General features: G+C 45.2%; 1 protein-coding gene across 9 annotated transcripts in view; it reads right to left on the bottom strand.

Moving 5' to 3' along the window:
• Window positions 1–3: 3 nt before the first annotated feature.
• Window positions 4–13,072, bottom strand: part of DUSP16 (dual specificity phosphatase 16) — an 86,921-nt gene continuing 73,852 nt past the window's right edge. For all 9 annotated transcript variants that reach the window (XM_057556404.1, XM_057556403.1, XM_057556406.1 and 6 more), the window contains 3 exons: window positions 12,845–13,004; window positions 7,647–7,770; window positions 4–3,783 (listed from right to left, as the gene is read on the bottom strand). In XM_057556404.1, coding sequence (XP_057412387.1) covers window positions 2,610–3,783; window positions 7,647–7,770; window positions 12,845–13,004 — 1,458 coding nt within the window. In that variant the 3' untranslated portion in view covers window positions 4–2,609. The remainder of the gene's footprint in view (window positions 3,784–7,646; window positions 7,771–12,844; window positions 13,005–13,072) is intronic.

Raw genomic sequence — 13,072 nt, 5'->3', positions numbered from 1 at the left:
AGGTACCAGTTTTGATTTTATTTCATCATATTAACATTCATGACACATCAGAATGAGAAATGCACAATTCAACCATTCAACAGCTTGCCTTACTACAAAAGAACACTATATTCATATTAAACATTTATACAGTCTTCCCACCTAACTTTACAAATGTCCTAAACCATTTTCCAGCATTTCTCACGTAGAAGTCTAGTTCTGTCGTATGAAATCACCATCTGTATCACCTGGTAGGCTCCAGGGCTCCCCCTCGGATTCCACATGGCAAAGAGTCAGCCGCCGCCCTGCCCGGCCCTCAGCCTCCCACGAGGCTCTGGGGCTGGCCCGAGAGGCTGCCCCTTCGGCAGGCAGGGCAGTCTCCATTCCAAGGGCTGATTACTTGACGTTAGTGATCAAGGACCGAAGGGTGTAGCACAGGACCACATCGGTCACAGGAAGGAAGGGGACCGTGGCCAAGAGAAATCCCAAATGATGGAAGGCCAGTTCCACCCAAAGATCGCATTAAAACCAAGGCCCACAGCCCTCCTGAAACATACAGCATGGAGCTGTTAATTTCATTTCTCAAAAACGTTCCACAGTTGTGACCAGACTCTGGGAGCAGGGAGCTGTTACACGTTTGGTGCGTGTGTACATAACACATCAAAAATTACTGTGTGAAACCTTGATAATGTCTGATTACATCCAAAATTTACATGTATATAGAAAAGCTAAATCACTCTTAACAGAACTTCTCCAGCATGGTAACAACGCACTCCCTACGCAGTTTACTCTCTTCATTTTATACCCATATCATAGCCCATTATTTGTGCATAACCAGTTATGTTCTATGAAGCTCATAATCGTCACAATCAAGTCGGTTTTGAATCATGTCATTCTATGCTGGTTTTAGCCGTCACCATGGGAAACATGAAGTCACATCCAACTCACAGGACTGTCCATTTCTCACACGTAGAAAAACCTGAGATATGAGTCAGCAACTAGCTACACTTACAGTAAAGAACAATGCTACCACCCACCCACCACCCTAAAAAAAAGCTGCTGACGTGAATTAAGGCTTCAAAACAGGACCAGACTGTCGCTGACAAAACTCAAGCCCGTAAGTTTAAAAGCAGGTAATAAGCACTGTCACTTGTGTACTTGTTCTAATCACCTCCTCTTTTCAGCTGCCAGGATTGATTCCATAGTGATTGCAGGTCACGGACTGAGACCACTTGGTCCCGCTCCACTCTGATATGTCCGTTCTACTAAAAAATGCTGGGGTTAGTGTCTGAGAACAGCTTGGCTGTGTCTTTCCGCTCTGCTTGCAACGAAACAAACTTCAACCACCTTCTCCTCACCTTCCTACACTGTTTATCTCTGAACATTCGTTGCTTACCAAAGCCTCTCTCAGCCCTATCAGTATGAAAGTCTAATTATAGAAATACCACCTTGGTCGCATGCTAAGGGAAAAAACCACTGAGAAAATAACAGTTTCCTGCGTCTCCTCAGCAACTGTACCTTCCCTAATCCTTCCGCGGTTTTCTGCCTCCTGGTAGTTTCCTATGAAATTCTGCCTTACCGTTCCATTTTCCCAAAACGCATCTGCGCGACGAACCCGAAATGGAAGCTGTCTAGCGCGGCTGAGGACGTGACGGTGCTGCTGCGCTGCTGCCGGATAAATTCACGTCTGGCTTGAAACTGACCTTCATTGAAAGGGTTGACAGCCCCATCTCGAACAACTCTTTGATTTATAAAGAGGGAGGTAGACTTGTTTAGCCTCCCAGCCTTAGCTTAAATCGTGATGCTGCCAGATTCCTGGCTGTTCAGTTGATCCTAGATCGCTTCCTTCCTTTCTTCACAAAGCTGAGAAGAAAGAACAAATGAACGCCCTCCCTCCAGGCCCAACTGGAAATGTGTGCAGAGACCGTCTGCATTGGTCTGAAAGGGGTGACTAGCTACCTGCCTGTTCACAATGCCTAGAAAACGGGCCACCAAGCCTGGTAGTGGTGAAAGCCCCGACTTTCCGTCTGAGGTACTGGGGTTGCTCTATAGTAGATCTTGGCAAGGCCCCTAATGGTCGGTCAGAAGAACGATGCTCTCGCATCGCTCGGCTGTCTGTCAGGTGCGCGTGGGTGTGTGAATCAGCTTTGGATGTGGTCATTTCTCTTGGATTTACCATTAGGTTCTGTTCCTAACAGGTTCTCCCCGCCCGACCCACAGGCTGGCTCAGTCTCAGCGCTAAGGTGCACTATGGAAGGGACCGGACAGGACTAGTATTTGAGAGCTCTCTTTGTAGCACGACAAGAAAATGGTGGGCGCTTCTGTCCTCTGACACCAAATAGAACTCGATTTAGTAAGAACGAGAGGATGTGCAGTCCACTGCATGGAATTGTTTCATGTGCCCGGGGGGAAAGCTAGCCTCTGCCCTTCCACTTGTGTTGAGAGAAACACTAGCTGCTCTCTCAAATGCAGATGTTAGAACGGTGTTGGTCCATGTTTTGCTTTTACACCATAGCTCCATTTTCCAAAAATATATATGTATGTACATATATATATTTCAGATTTACAGGGAATATTTTTTTGTGAACAAGGAAAAAAACTGTCCAAAGAAGTCACAAGTGTCTTTCTTCTCAGGAGACCTCGATGATTTCCATGCTGCCTGAAAAGCTCGACTGGCTGCCCACCTTCCCCAGTTCCTCCCGCGACCGGTTTTCGGACATGATGCTCTCGCCAAACTCCATCTGGCAGCTTCTGCGTTTGAACTGCTTCTCGAAGGGACTCTCCTCATGCCAGCTGCGCCGGGAGTCGGCCCTGTCGCTGGGCTTCTGCCGCCGGCGCACGGAGTGGCCCGGGTCACCGCCGCAGGCGGGCAGCTGGCCGCAGCTGAAGGCCGGGGGGCCGGCGTGGCCTCCGTAGACGGCCGAGGCCGAGTAGAAGTGAGTGGGCTCAGGGGCGAAATACCAGCTCTTGGCCAAGGAGGGGGCGGAGGGCTGGGGGGCCAGGATGTCCGAGTGCCAGCCCTCGAGGCCCAGCCCGGCGGCGGCGGCGGAGGGGGCCAGGTGCTGCTGGCTGGCCGAGAGGCCGAAGAGGAAGCGGGGCTGGCAGTGGTCCTCCGCGCTCCCGCTGCGGGGCAGGGGCGACAGGAGCGGCCTCCCCGCGCGGGGCCGCGCGCCCTGGCCCTCGGGGGCCCTAGGAGGCTGGGGACCCCGGGGGGGGCCGGCCTCCTCCCGCTCCGGGCTGGCCTCCGGCGTCTGCTCCGACACCTCCCGCACCGGGGAGAACTGGCACGGCTTGCCGGCGCCCTCCAGGGCGGAGGAGGGCTTGTAGGGCTCCGGGGCCGCCTCCGGGGAGGAGAGACCGCGCAGGGGCGCGGCCGCGCCAGCCGACGGCGACACCGCCTTGATGTCCAGGGAGAAGGAGCGCTTGAGGCGGCCGCTGTCCTCCCGCCGGTCCGCGGGCAGGTGGAGCCCGTTGAGCGCCTGGACCAGGGGGCCGTCGTCGGGCGGCGAGGGCTGGGCGCCGGGCGCACCGGCGGGGGGCGCAGGCCAGGGCCCCGCCGCCTCCGGGGGAGCGGCGGCGGTGGGGCGGGCGCGAGGCGGCCCGAGGGGCGGCTGGCCTCCCTGCCCGCTCTCCGCGGGGACGGCGACGGGGACGGGCTCGCTTGGCTTCTCCAGGTGCAGCAGCTTCAGTTTGCTCTTGGGCCCCGCCGCTCCGGTCTGGCTCTGAATCCTCTTCTCGTAGTCCAGGAGCTGGCCCAGAAAATTGAAGTTCGGAGATATAGTAGGTCTTTTTTCTTTCACAAATCTATGAAAAGAGAAAAAAAAACCAAAAAGGCTTGAATCTGACGACTACCTGTTATCGTTAAGAATGTTATTAAGCTACAGCAAGTGAAGAGCTGAGACGGAATCATCAGAGAGACCCTCCCAAGACCTTTGTCAGGTGGCTGGTTTAAAACTTCGGGCAGAGGGTCAAGGAGGAGAGGAGGGCCTCTGCATCGGGGAGCTTTACAGCCTGAGCCCGGAGGTGCTAGGAAGCAGGGGGCCAGGCCCCTAAAGTTCTAGGTTGAGCCTCCTTATTTTTAAGGACGCAAGGCTTCCAGTGCAACTGGTAAGAGATGATTCTTCCCTCACCGCCTGGGATGACACCGCCCCCCCACCCCCCCGACCGGTGCTGCCACCAGAAGTACAGCTTAACAACAGTGGGTCACCTTCAGCCTCCCAACATCAAAGGCCCCACAGCCACTTCAAGACATTGCACATTTTTAATTAACGATCAAAAGAGAGAGTATCAGATGGCCAGGGCATCAAAGCACACACTTCCGAGTTCCTTCCCTTCGGATTCAGTGTGACAGAATAACCAGCTACACAGTGGTCTCTGCTAAGCACTATGCTAATGCACTAAAGAGAGTATTCTCTCATGCAACTCTCAAAACTACCCTCTGTCAGGTGGGTGTAATTACCCCCATCACAGAGATACAGAGAGTCCTTAGGTGACTTACCCCAAATCACACAGCTACCAAAGGATGGTGCTGGGATTCAAAACCAGGTCTAGGGACCTCCCTGGTGGCGCAGTGGTTTAAGACTCCACGCTCCCAACGCAGGGGACCCGGGTTCAGTCCCTGGTCAGGGAACTAGATCCCACACGCATGCCGCAACTAAGGAGCCGGCAAGCCGCAACTAAGGAGGCCACCTGCGCAGCTAAGACCCAGCGCAACCAAATTAATATATATTAAAAAAGAAAAAAACCAGGTCTGATGTCGGGGTTCATTTCTGTAACCACCTTGTTTAAAAAAGAGTCATCAAGGGATCAAAACTAGTAATAAACAGCTTTTATGTTTCATTGTAGAAACAGAGACTCTTTAGAAATAGTAGATATATTCTTTAGTGGCCCCTGACCCTTAAGACACTTCTCAGAAGATGCAGGAGCGCAACTACACTGAAAATTTGTATTTGAATCAGGAGGAAAGAGAAAAATCCAAAATAAACTCCTTGGAAATCAGTCACCTAAAGCAAATTAATGAAGCCAGAAATAATTGCCTCAACTGTGACAAGTTTAAATACAGGATCCTCGTGATGAGACCTCGTAACAGGATATAAGGGTGGCTTCCCTGCTGGTTTCTACTGGGTGCAGGAGGACCTTAGGGAGAAGCCAGAGTGGAGGACGAGGAGTGATGCGGACACAGGGAGGACCCGCCTCCTCAGTTCCTTCCTCAAGTGAGAAGCTGTTCAGGTAGCTCATTTCTTTTTTCCAGATTTTCCAATTTTAGAAGAAAGTCCAATTGTTACAGCAGGCCTGGCTCCACGTGCCTATATTTATTGATCCTTTATCACACGCAAACTAACCGCCTCTATCGAACAAGATACACAGAGGACTCCGATTCACACGTCCCTGAACACAACCCCAGTCCTTGGTGCTGCTGTCGCTGGCTGCCTTCTGCCTGGAGAAAGGGGGGTGGAGGCAACCCACTCCAAATTATACACTTCAAAATCTGGGCACAGCCACATGCAAATCAGGTTAGAGCACACCCTCACTCCACACACAAACATAAACTCAAAATGGCTTAGAGACTTAAGTATAAGACATGACACCATAAAACTCCTAGAAGAGAACATAGGCAAAACATTCTCTAACATAAATTGTACCAATGTTTTCTTAGGTCAGTCTCCCAAGGCAATAGAAATAAAAGCAAAAATGAACAAATGGGACCTAATCAAACTTACAAGCTTTTGCACAGCAAAGGAAACCATAAATAAAAAGACAACCTATGGACTGGGAGAAAATATTTGCAAATGATGATGTGACTAAAAAGGGCTTAATTTCCAAAATATACAAATAGCTCGTACAATTCAATAACAACAAAAAAAAAACCCAATCAAAAAATGGGCAGAAGACCTAAATAGACATTTCACCAAAGGAGACATACAGATGGCCAATAGGCACATGAAAAAGATGCTCATCATCGCTAATTATTAGAGAAATGCAAATCAAAACTACAATGAGGTATCACCTCACACAGGTCAGAATGACCATCATTAAGTCTACAAATACATGTTGGAGAGGGTGTGGAGAAAAGGGTACCCTCCTACACTGTTGGTGGGAACGTAAATTGGTGCAGCCACTATGGAGAACAGTATGGAGGTTCCTCAAGAAAACTAAAACTAGAGTTGCCATATGATCCAGCAGTCCCACTCCTGGGCATATCCCCAGACAAAACCATAATTTGAAAAGATACATGCACCCCTATGTTCACAGCAGCACTATTCACAATAGCCAAGACATGGAAACAACCTAAATGTCCATCAACAGATGAAAGGATATAGAAGATGTGGCACACACGCACACATACACACATACATACAATGGAATGTTAACCATAAAAAAGAATGAAACAATGCCATTTGCACCAACATGGATGGACCTAGAGATTATCATACTAACTGAAGTAAGTCGGAAAGAGAAAGACAAATACCATATGATATCACTTATATGTGGAATCTAAAATATGACACAAGTGAACATATCTATGAAACAGAAATAGACTCACAGACATACAGAACTGACTTGTGGTTGCTGAGGGGGTGTGGGAGAGGGAAGGATTGGGAGTCTGGGATTAGCAGATGCAAACTATTACATATAGGATGGATAAACAACAAGGTCCTATTGTATAGCCCAGGGAGCAATATTCAACATCCTGTGATAAACCACATGGAAAAGAATATATGTATGTATAAATGAATCACTTTGCTGTATAGCAGAACTTAACACAACACCGTAAATCAACTATGTACTTCAATAAAATTTTTTAAAAAATCTAAGCAACTCTAGATTGCAGGAAATTCTACTCAACGAATGGAGTTTGACAATTATTTGGTTTTATACTTGCATATATTGGGATTTTTCCACAGTGAAAGAGACACAAAATCTGAAGCACGGTAGGAATTCTATAATGAGTTTTCTCCTGGAGCGTTTCTTTCTCATGTGTAAATTAGAACAAATGATATTTCCCCAACTAGGCAAAGATATAAACTCGAGTAACAGGATGGAGATCTCTGTATTTGCTCTTCCTTAAACTTAAAAAGTAGCTGAGGGCTTCCCTGGTGGCGCAGTGGTTGAGAATCTGCCTGCCAATGCAGGGGACACGGGTTCGAGCCCTGGTCTGGGAAGATCCCACATGCCACGGAGCAACTGGGCCCGTGAGCCACAATTGCTGAGCCTGTGCGTCTGGAACCTGTGCTCCGCAACGAGAGGCCGCGATAGTGAGGGACCCGCACACGGCGATGAAGAGTGGTCCCCGCTTGCCACAACTAGAGAAAGCCCTCGCACAGAAATGAAGACCCAACACAGCCATAAATAAATAAAATAAAATAAATAATAATAATAATAAAAAATTTAAAAAAAAAAGATATCCTTTAAAAAAAAAAAAAAAAAGTAGCTGAGGATGAACTTGATACATGTGAGGGCAGAATTAGTGCTAAATGATAAAAATGCATTTTTCTCCAGTCTTTGAAAAACCATTTAAAAATCCAGTCACCTGTAAAGAGTGTAACTAAAATCATCATGATCTGCTTTAACGTGGTCACCACCACCCTCTCCCCACCCCCTCCACGTCTTCTCATGCTTCAGGTCAAAGGAGAAGCCAGTCTCGCAGGGCATGTTCCTGTCCTCACCTGTAAGCTTCATCCAAGGACATATCCATCCTCTTCATGATGTAGGCGATGGCGATGGTGGCAGAGCGAGAGATCCCTGCCAAGCAGTGCACTAGGACACATCCATTGGAGGCTTTTGCTTTCTCTGTATGAGTCAGATTCAGAAAGGGTCATTAATGACAACTTTGTTCAGCAGTGAAATCTTATTTCCATTTACTCACACAATGTCTTTCATCTGGCAACTCGAAGTAAAGCCCATCTATGTACCTATTTTTCCTTTCAATATTCTTTTAAGGAGGTAGGGGAAGATGATTTCCCCACGATTTACATATAGAACAATGAAGGTCCACATGTGTTAATAAACAATGTGTCCCTAACTCAGTTTGCCTCTTATTCAGTACTTTTCATCATGTATTTTTTACATTATTTTAATAACTTTCCCTGAGTATAAATCACACATTGTGATCACGTGATTCTACTTGTTTAGTGTAGAAAACTTCAGAAATACATAATAGTATAAAGAAAATAACATCCAAAATCCTAAGATTTAGCTAATATTTTGTTTACCTATGTTGTCTGATAGTTAAGTTTTTTTCGAATTACGTAAGAGAGACATTTTTTTCCGGTTTTGAGATATAATTGACATATAACATTGTACTTTAGGTGTATGACATAATGATTTGATATATATGAGCAATTAAATTAAAAAATTTTTTTTCATTTTAAACATATGCGACACACGTTAACTGTGTAAAAAGCAGGGAGGTGGGGACGGGGAGAGACTTAATCACAGTGATACCACATCACGACGCAAAGAGACGCCAAGTCAAGCAATTTGTAAAATGCCGACTCATAGAATCCACCTTCCTATAATTTCCCTATTTTTCTCTGGGAGACTTTTCTGTGTGTCATAAAGTGGCTCACTTAACTTTACTTGCTGAATTTAAGAAGAAGCCATGTATGTACCATGAATCAGTTTCAGTAGGTCACCTTAATGAGGACCAAGGGAACTCTGACCTCTTCCTTGATATCCAAGAGATACTGTCTGACTGCATCATGCTAATTCCCCATAACATGGTAGAAGGACTCGTGGACACTGTTAGAACCAAGAACCAAGGAAATGCGATCGCACGGTACTGCCATCTCTCACTGTAGGTGAGCTTTAAAAGCTTTCTCGTGGACATGGATGAAGTTATCCCACAGCCTGGAAGCAACTACCATTTTAGCCAGTACAGTGACCACCTTATATCTGAACAATTACGTATGTGCTTACCCTTTACCTGCACGCTGCTGCCATGAGCTAAATTCTTCCCTTTTCATCCTTGTTTTCATTGATAACTACCAAAAGTTTACCAAACCTTATGTTAAAGTTCTTGAAATTAACAAGGTATCCAGGGAATCTGCTCTGGCAGCTGAATGATACAATATACAATACAATAATACTTCAATCTCACCACCTCTGTTATACATATAACAAATTCCCAACGTATAGGACTTATTGTTTGTTATGTACAAAACACCATAGAGCTTTAAGGTACTACATGAACAATCAAGCAGCTTCCCTTTAAACAGGGAAATCAAACACAATAAAACAATAACAAACGAACACAAAACAACATTGAAACAAAGAAAAAAGGACACGCTATACAACCTAACAGTATATAAACACATGTACGTAAAGTCCAAGCCTTCCTGGGCTACACAGCTCTCTTCCTCCTCGCAACTATTCAGTATTTAGCCTGTACTACTGTTAGTATTTCCTCTTTCACCTTGGCTGCTAAGAAGCCCAAAGCTAAGGTGTTCACTCAATTTCAAGAGATAACTATAATTCAGATTTTACTGTGCCTTTCCTAGTCCCATATTACCTGGTTCTTGCCCTTCTGTCCCACTTTAATGGGTACGTGTGTGCATGTGTGTTATCTTTTGAGCCCAACCTCTTACTGTAAGCTGCTTCAAATTCTTATTGGAAGGAGGCTGGCTTTAAATATTTTTTTAATGTTGACAGTACTCTCTCATCATTTTTAATAATTATCGCGAAACTAGACTAGAAGGACCAAGAAGGGTCTTGCTTCTAACACTCCCCCAAAGGGTTTAACACTGAGCACACAGTGTGAACCCAGTAAATACTGGCTGGCTGACCGATACATATTTTAAAAGGTAATCTTTATAAAAAATTCGAAAAAGGCTGGAAGGAAATAAAGCAATGATAACAGATGTGTTAGGATGTTGAGGTTACAGGTTTCTTTTTCAAATGTTCCGTGTGGTACTTATACTGTTTTTACAATTACAACTGCTTTGATGATATATTTTAAAAATCAAACTAAAAAGTGATTATACTGAAGTGGGGTTCATTAGAACACATTTCTTGGCAGAACTGAGTGCTAAACTGAGTCTCTTAAGGCAAAGGAGGTAATACCTGTCGACCTGGCGGACAGGAGAAGGGAAACATTTGAGAAAGACCCACGGTGGGGCTGGACAACCACTCAGAAAACAGCCTTGGCTGGTGCACGCTGGGCGGGAAGTGACCGGAGAGGAGGGGTCAGAGGTGGGAAGCAGGTGTTGGAGAGTCTGGGAATGTTGGGCTAAGGACTCGAGGCATTTAAGGAGCCTCTGCAGGTTCCTGAATAGGGGGCAACAAGAAGGCACTGACAGGGAAAACTGGAAATAAAAAAAAGCAGGTTGCCACTACAACAATCCAGGAATTAAACAAGATGTATCTATTTTTTCAATTTTATCTATTTTTCAGTTTTTTCTGTTTTATCAATTCTAGGTTAAAAAAGAGAGAGAGGATAACAAATGAAATGGGTTAAGAGGGCGTCAGTGACGGGGAGAAGTTAAAGAGGCTAAAAAGAAGGAAGAAATAACAGAGGTGACAGAGTACAGCTCTAAGAAAAAACAGAAAAGGACTTAGATAATTTTTAAAATAAAGCTACTATTGATTAGAGCCAATTATGCGTCAGGCACGTTGCAAGGTGTTTTACATGCATCATCTATTTTAATCCAAACAATATCCCTGAAAGGTAGAAACATTATCTTTAGTCTCCGGATCAGGAAACTGAGGAACAGAAGTTTTAGTAACTCACCTGGAATCACTTAACTGATAATCAAATACAGTTTGGCTCCAAAGCACATACTCTTAATTACCTCCCTGGATTGCCTACAGAAGCCCTGAGTTTGCGGTGGGTGAGGCAGAGCAGGAGCCCGTGCGAGCAGCCAGCTGGGCCGGGGGCCCTGGGCAGTGACTCGGGGCACAGACGGGTAAACGCGCTCGCCGCTGCCTGCGTCCACTAAGAGTAAAGGCAACACCCCATGAAAACTGCGTCCTTCCAACAAACCTTACTGAACAAACAAACTTATTGAAATTTAACCTGAATAATAAAAAGTATGAGCCTATAAGTTATTAAGTGCTGGTATGAGGGTATGTCTTCAAATTATATTCTCTGCCATGACTAACCATAGCTTAAAACAGCCTGGACGAGACTAGCAACTGTAGTGAACGTGGGCTGAACTCCACAGTGGGCTGGACGTGTTGCCCTGGATCGTCTGGGTGGGAAAAGGATGGTGGCCCTCACAGTAAACAGGGCCAAGCAAGTGAACTACTGAAAATATCTTCAGATATACAATAAATCACAATACGTATTTGGGTGGGTATTTCACCAACCAGCAACATGGTAAAATTCCTTTTGTAGGAATTAAAAGTGGCCAAGAGCGCCAACGAAAGAAGAAAGTAAGCTGGGGGCAAAGTTATTCATATTCCCTCTTTTCTACCAACCTCCTAAAGCTTAGACATTGTCATGACTTAACAGAATCAGGTTCTATTCTAAATAGTTTCTGAAATCGCACTTTTAGCTGAAATTAGAGCCAATCATCTCTGGATCAATGTGACATGCAATGGGAACATTAACTATAACTGTCGTCTTTTAAAGAGGCAAACGTTGAACGATATGCTGAATATTTCCTGGAAGTAGAATGGTGGGAAGGATTAATTTGGGGAGTTTTGTTTGTGATTATTTTAATGTGAATTATCAAGCCATTTATCTTCAGGAGTTTCACAGAATGCATGCCAATTAAAGAGGAGACAACTTGGCAATCTGAAATCTTGAAAAAAAGAGATCTGTTTCAGAATTGCCCGAAGTTCCAAAAGCACTGTCTAGAAAATTCCTCTCGCAGATGAAAGGATATAGTGAGGGGCTTAATTTACATAGTCTCACTGTTTAAAAGGAACTAGTTCTTTTTTTTTTGAAGTTTCAGTAACCAATTCAGAGTATTTAATTATGGATGAGGGTGCTCAAACTTGTGTGACTAGGGGGAAAACTAACGAAAACTCTTCACACGGACATCAAGAGTCACACCCTGTTATGCTGCTCAAGAGCAAAGAACGTGTCTCCTCGGTTTAGCCACTTTCCACCAAAACCACATTTCAAATACACATCATCGATTTCCTACCAGCAGACCTGATCCCGAGGCACCAAAAATGTCACAACAGCGCCAGAAGCTGGGAGTCAGGGAGGCTCCAGGGCTGACGGGCCCATTGAGCAGAACAAAGTACGGTCCGCACCAGACCCTGTCACAGACAACGCCAAGGAATGACCACACAGTATGAGAGAGAGAGAGAGAGAGAGAGAGAGAGAGAGAGAGAGAGAGAGAGAGAGAGAGAGAGAGAGAGAGGAGAGAGTGTGTATGTGTGTGTTGGAATTTCATTAGATCCAATACTACTTGAAATTACTGGCACACGGACTGAGGCTTAGGAATCTTGTGACATAAAGACTTAAAATGTAATGGGATTTGTTTTCACAGGATTTGACTTTTCTCTGGGGAAAACATCGCAGCAAGGCAGAAACAGTTTAAGGAATGCCACCACAGTTTCCAAAAGTCTTTTATAGGATTTGACGAAGTGGGTAAAAAGTTTAATCCCAGAAGTTCAACCGATTTTCAAACACTTGCCAATACATAATCACAGATCCCATTAGGCTTAACCCTGGTAGTGTTAAAGTTAGCTAGGGTGTCACAAGGCTAGTCCCTTAGGGATGGCATGGCACTCACACATCACCTTGGCCACTAAATGAGATAAGCAGCATCATGTGTTTTCAGACTTCTGAACTGTATGAAATAGGTTCCTTTTCTCTAATGAAAAAAAAAAGGGGAGGAAGGGAGGCAGGGATATACCCCTACATGAGACTATAACCCACAGGGCTTGTAATATTACTTGAGCTACTCACCAATGAAATCTACTGATTTGTCCAACCACGGCAAAATTTTCTCACAAAAGCTATCGTTCACAGGCACTCGCAGGAAATGAGATTCAGGGATAAAGTCAGGCTTGGGACAGGTGTTGCTGGCATTTAACACATAACCAATCCCATTCTGTTGCATCAGCTCCTAGGGAGGGAAAGAGCAATTAAAGTAACTAATAACATACTAGCATGATCATTTTTAAAGAAAAAAGT

The sequence above is a fragment of the Balaenoptera acutorostrata genome, chromosome 11 (genome assembly GCF_949987535.1).
Source record: "Balaenoptera acutorostrata chromosome 11, mBalAcu1.1, whole genome shotgun sequence".
Classification (NCBI taxonomy): domain Eukaryota; kingdom Metazoa; phylum Chordata; class Mammalia; order Artiodactyla; family Balaenopteridae; genus Balaenoptera; species Balaenoptera acutorostrata.
The sequence above is the reverse complement of the archived record's forward strand: the minus strand, read 5'-3'. Positions and strand labels throughout refer to the sequence as shown.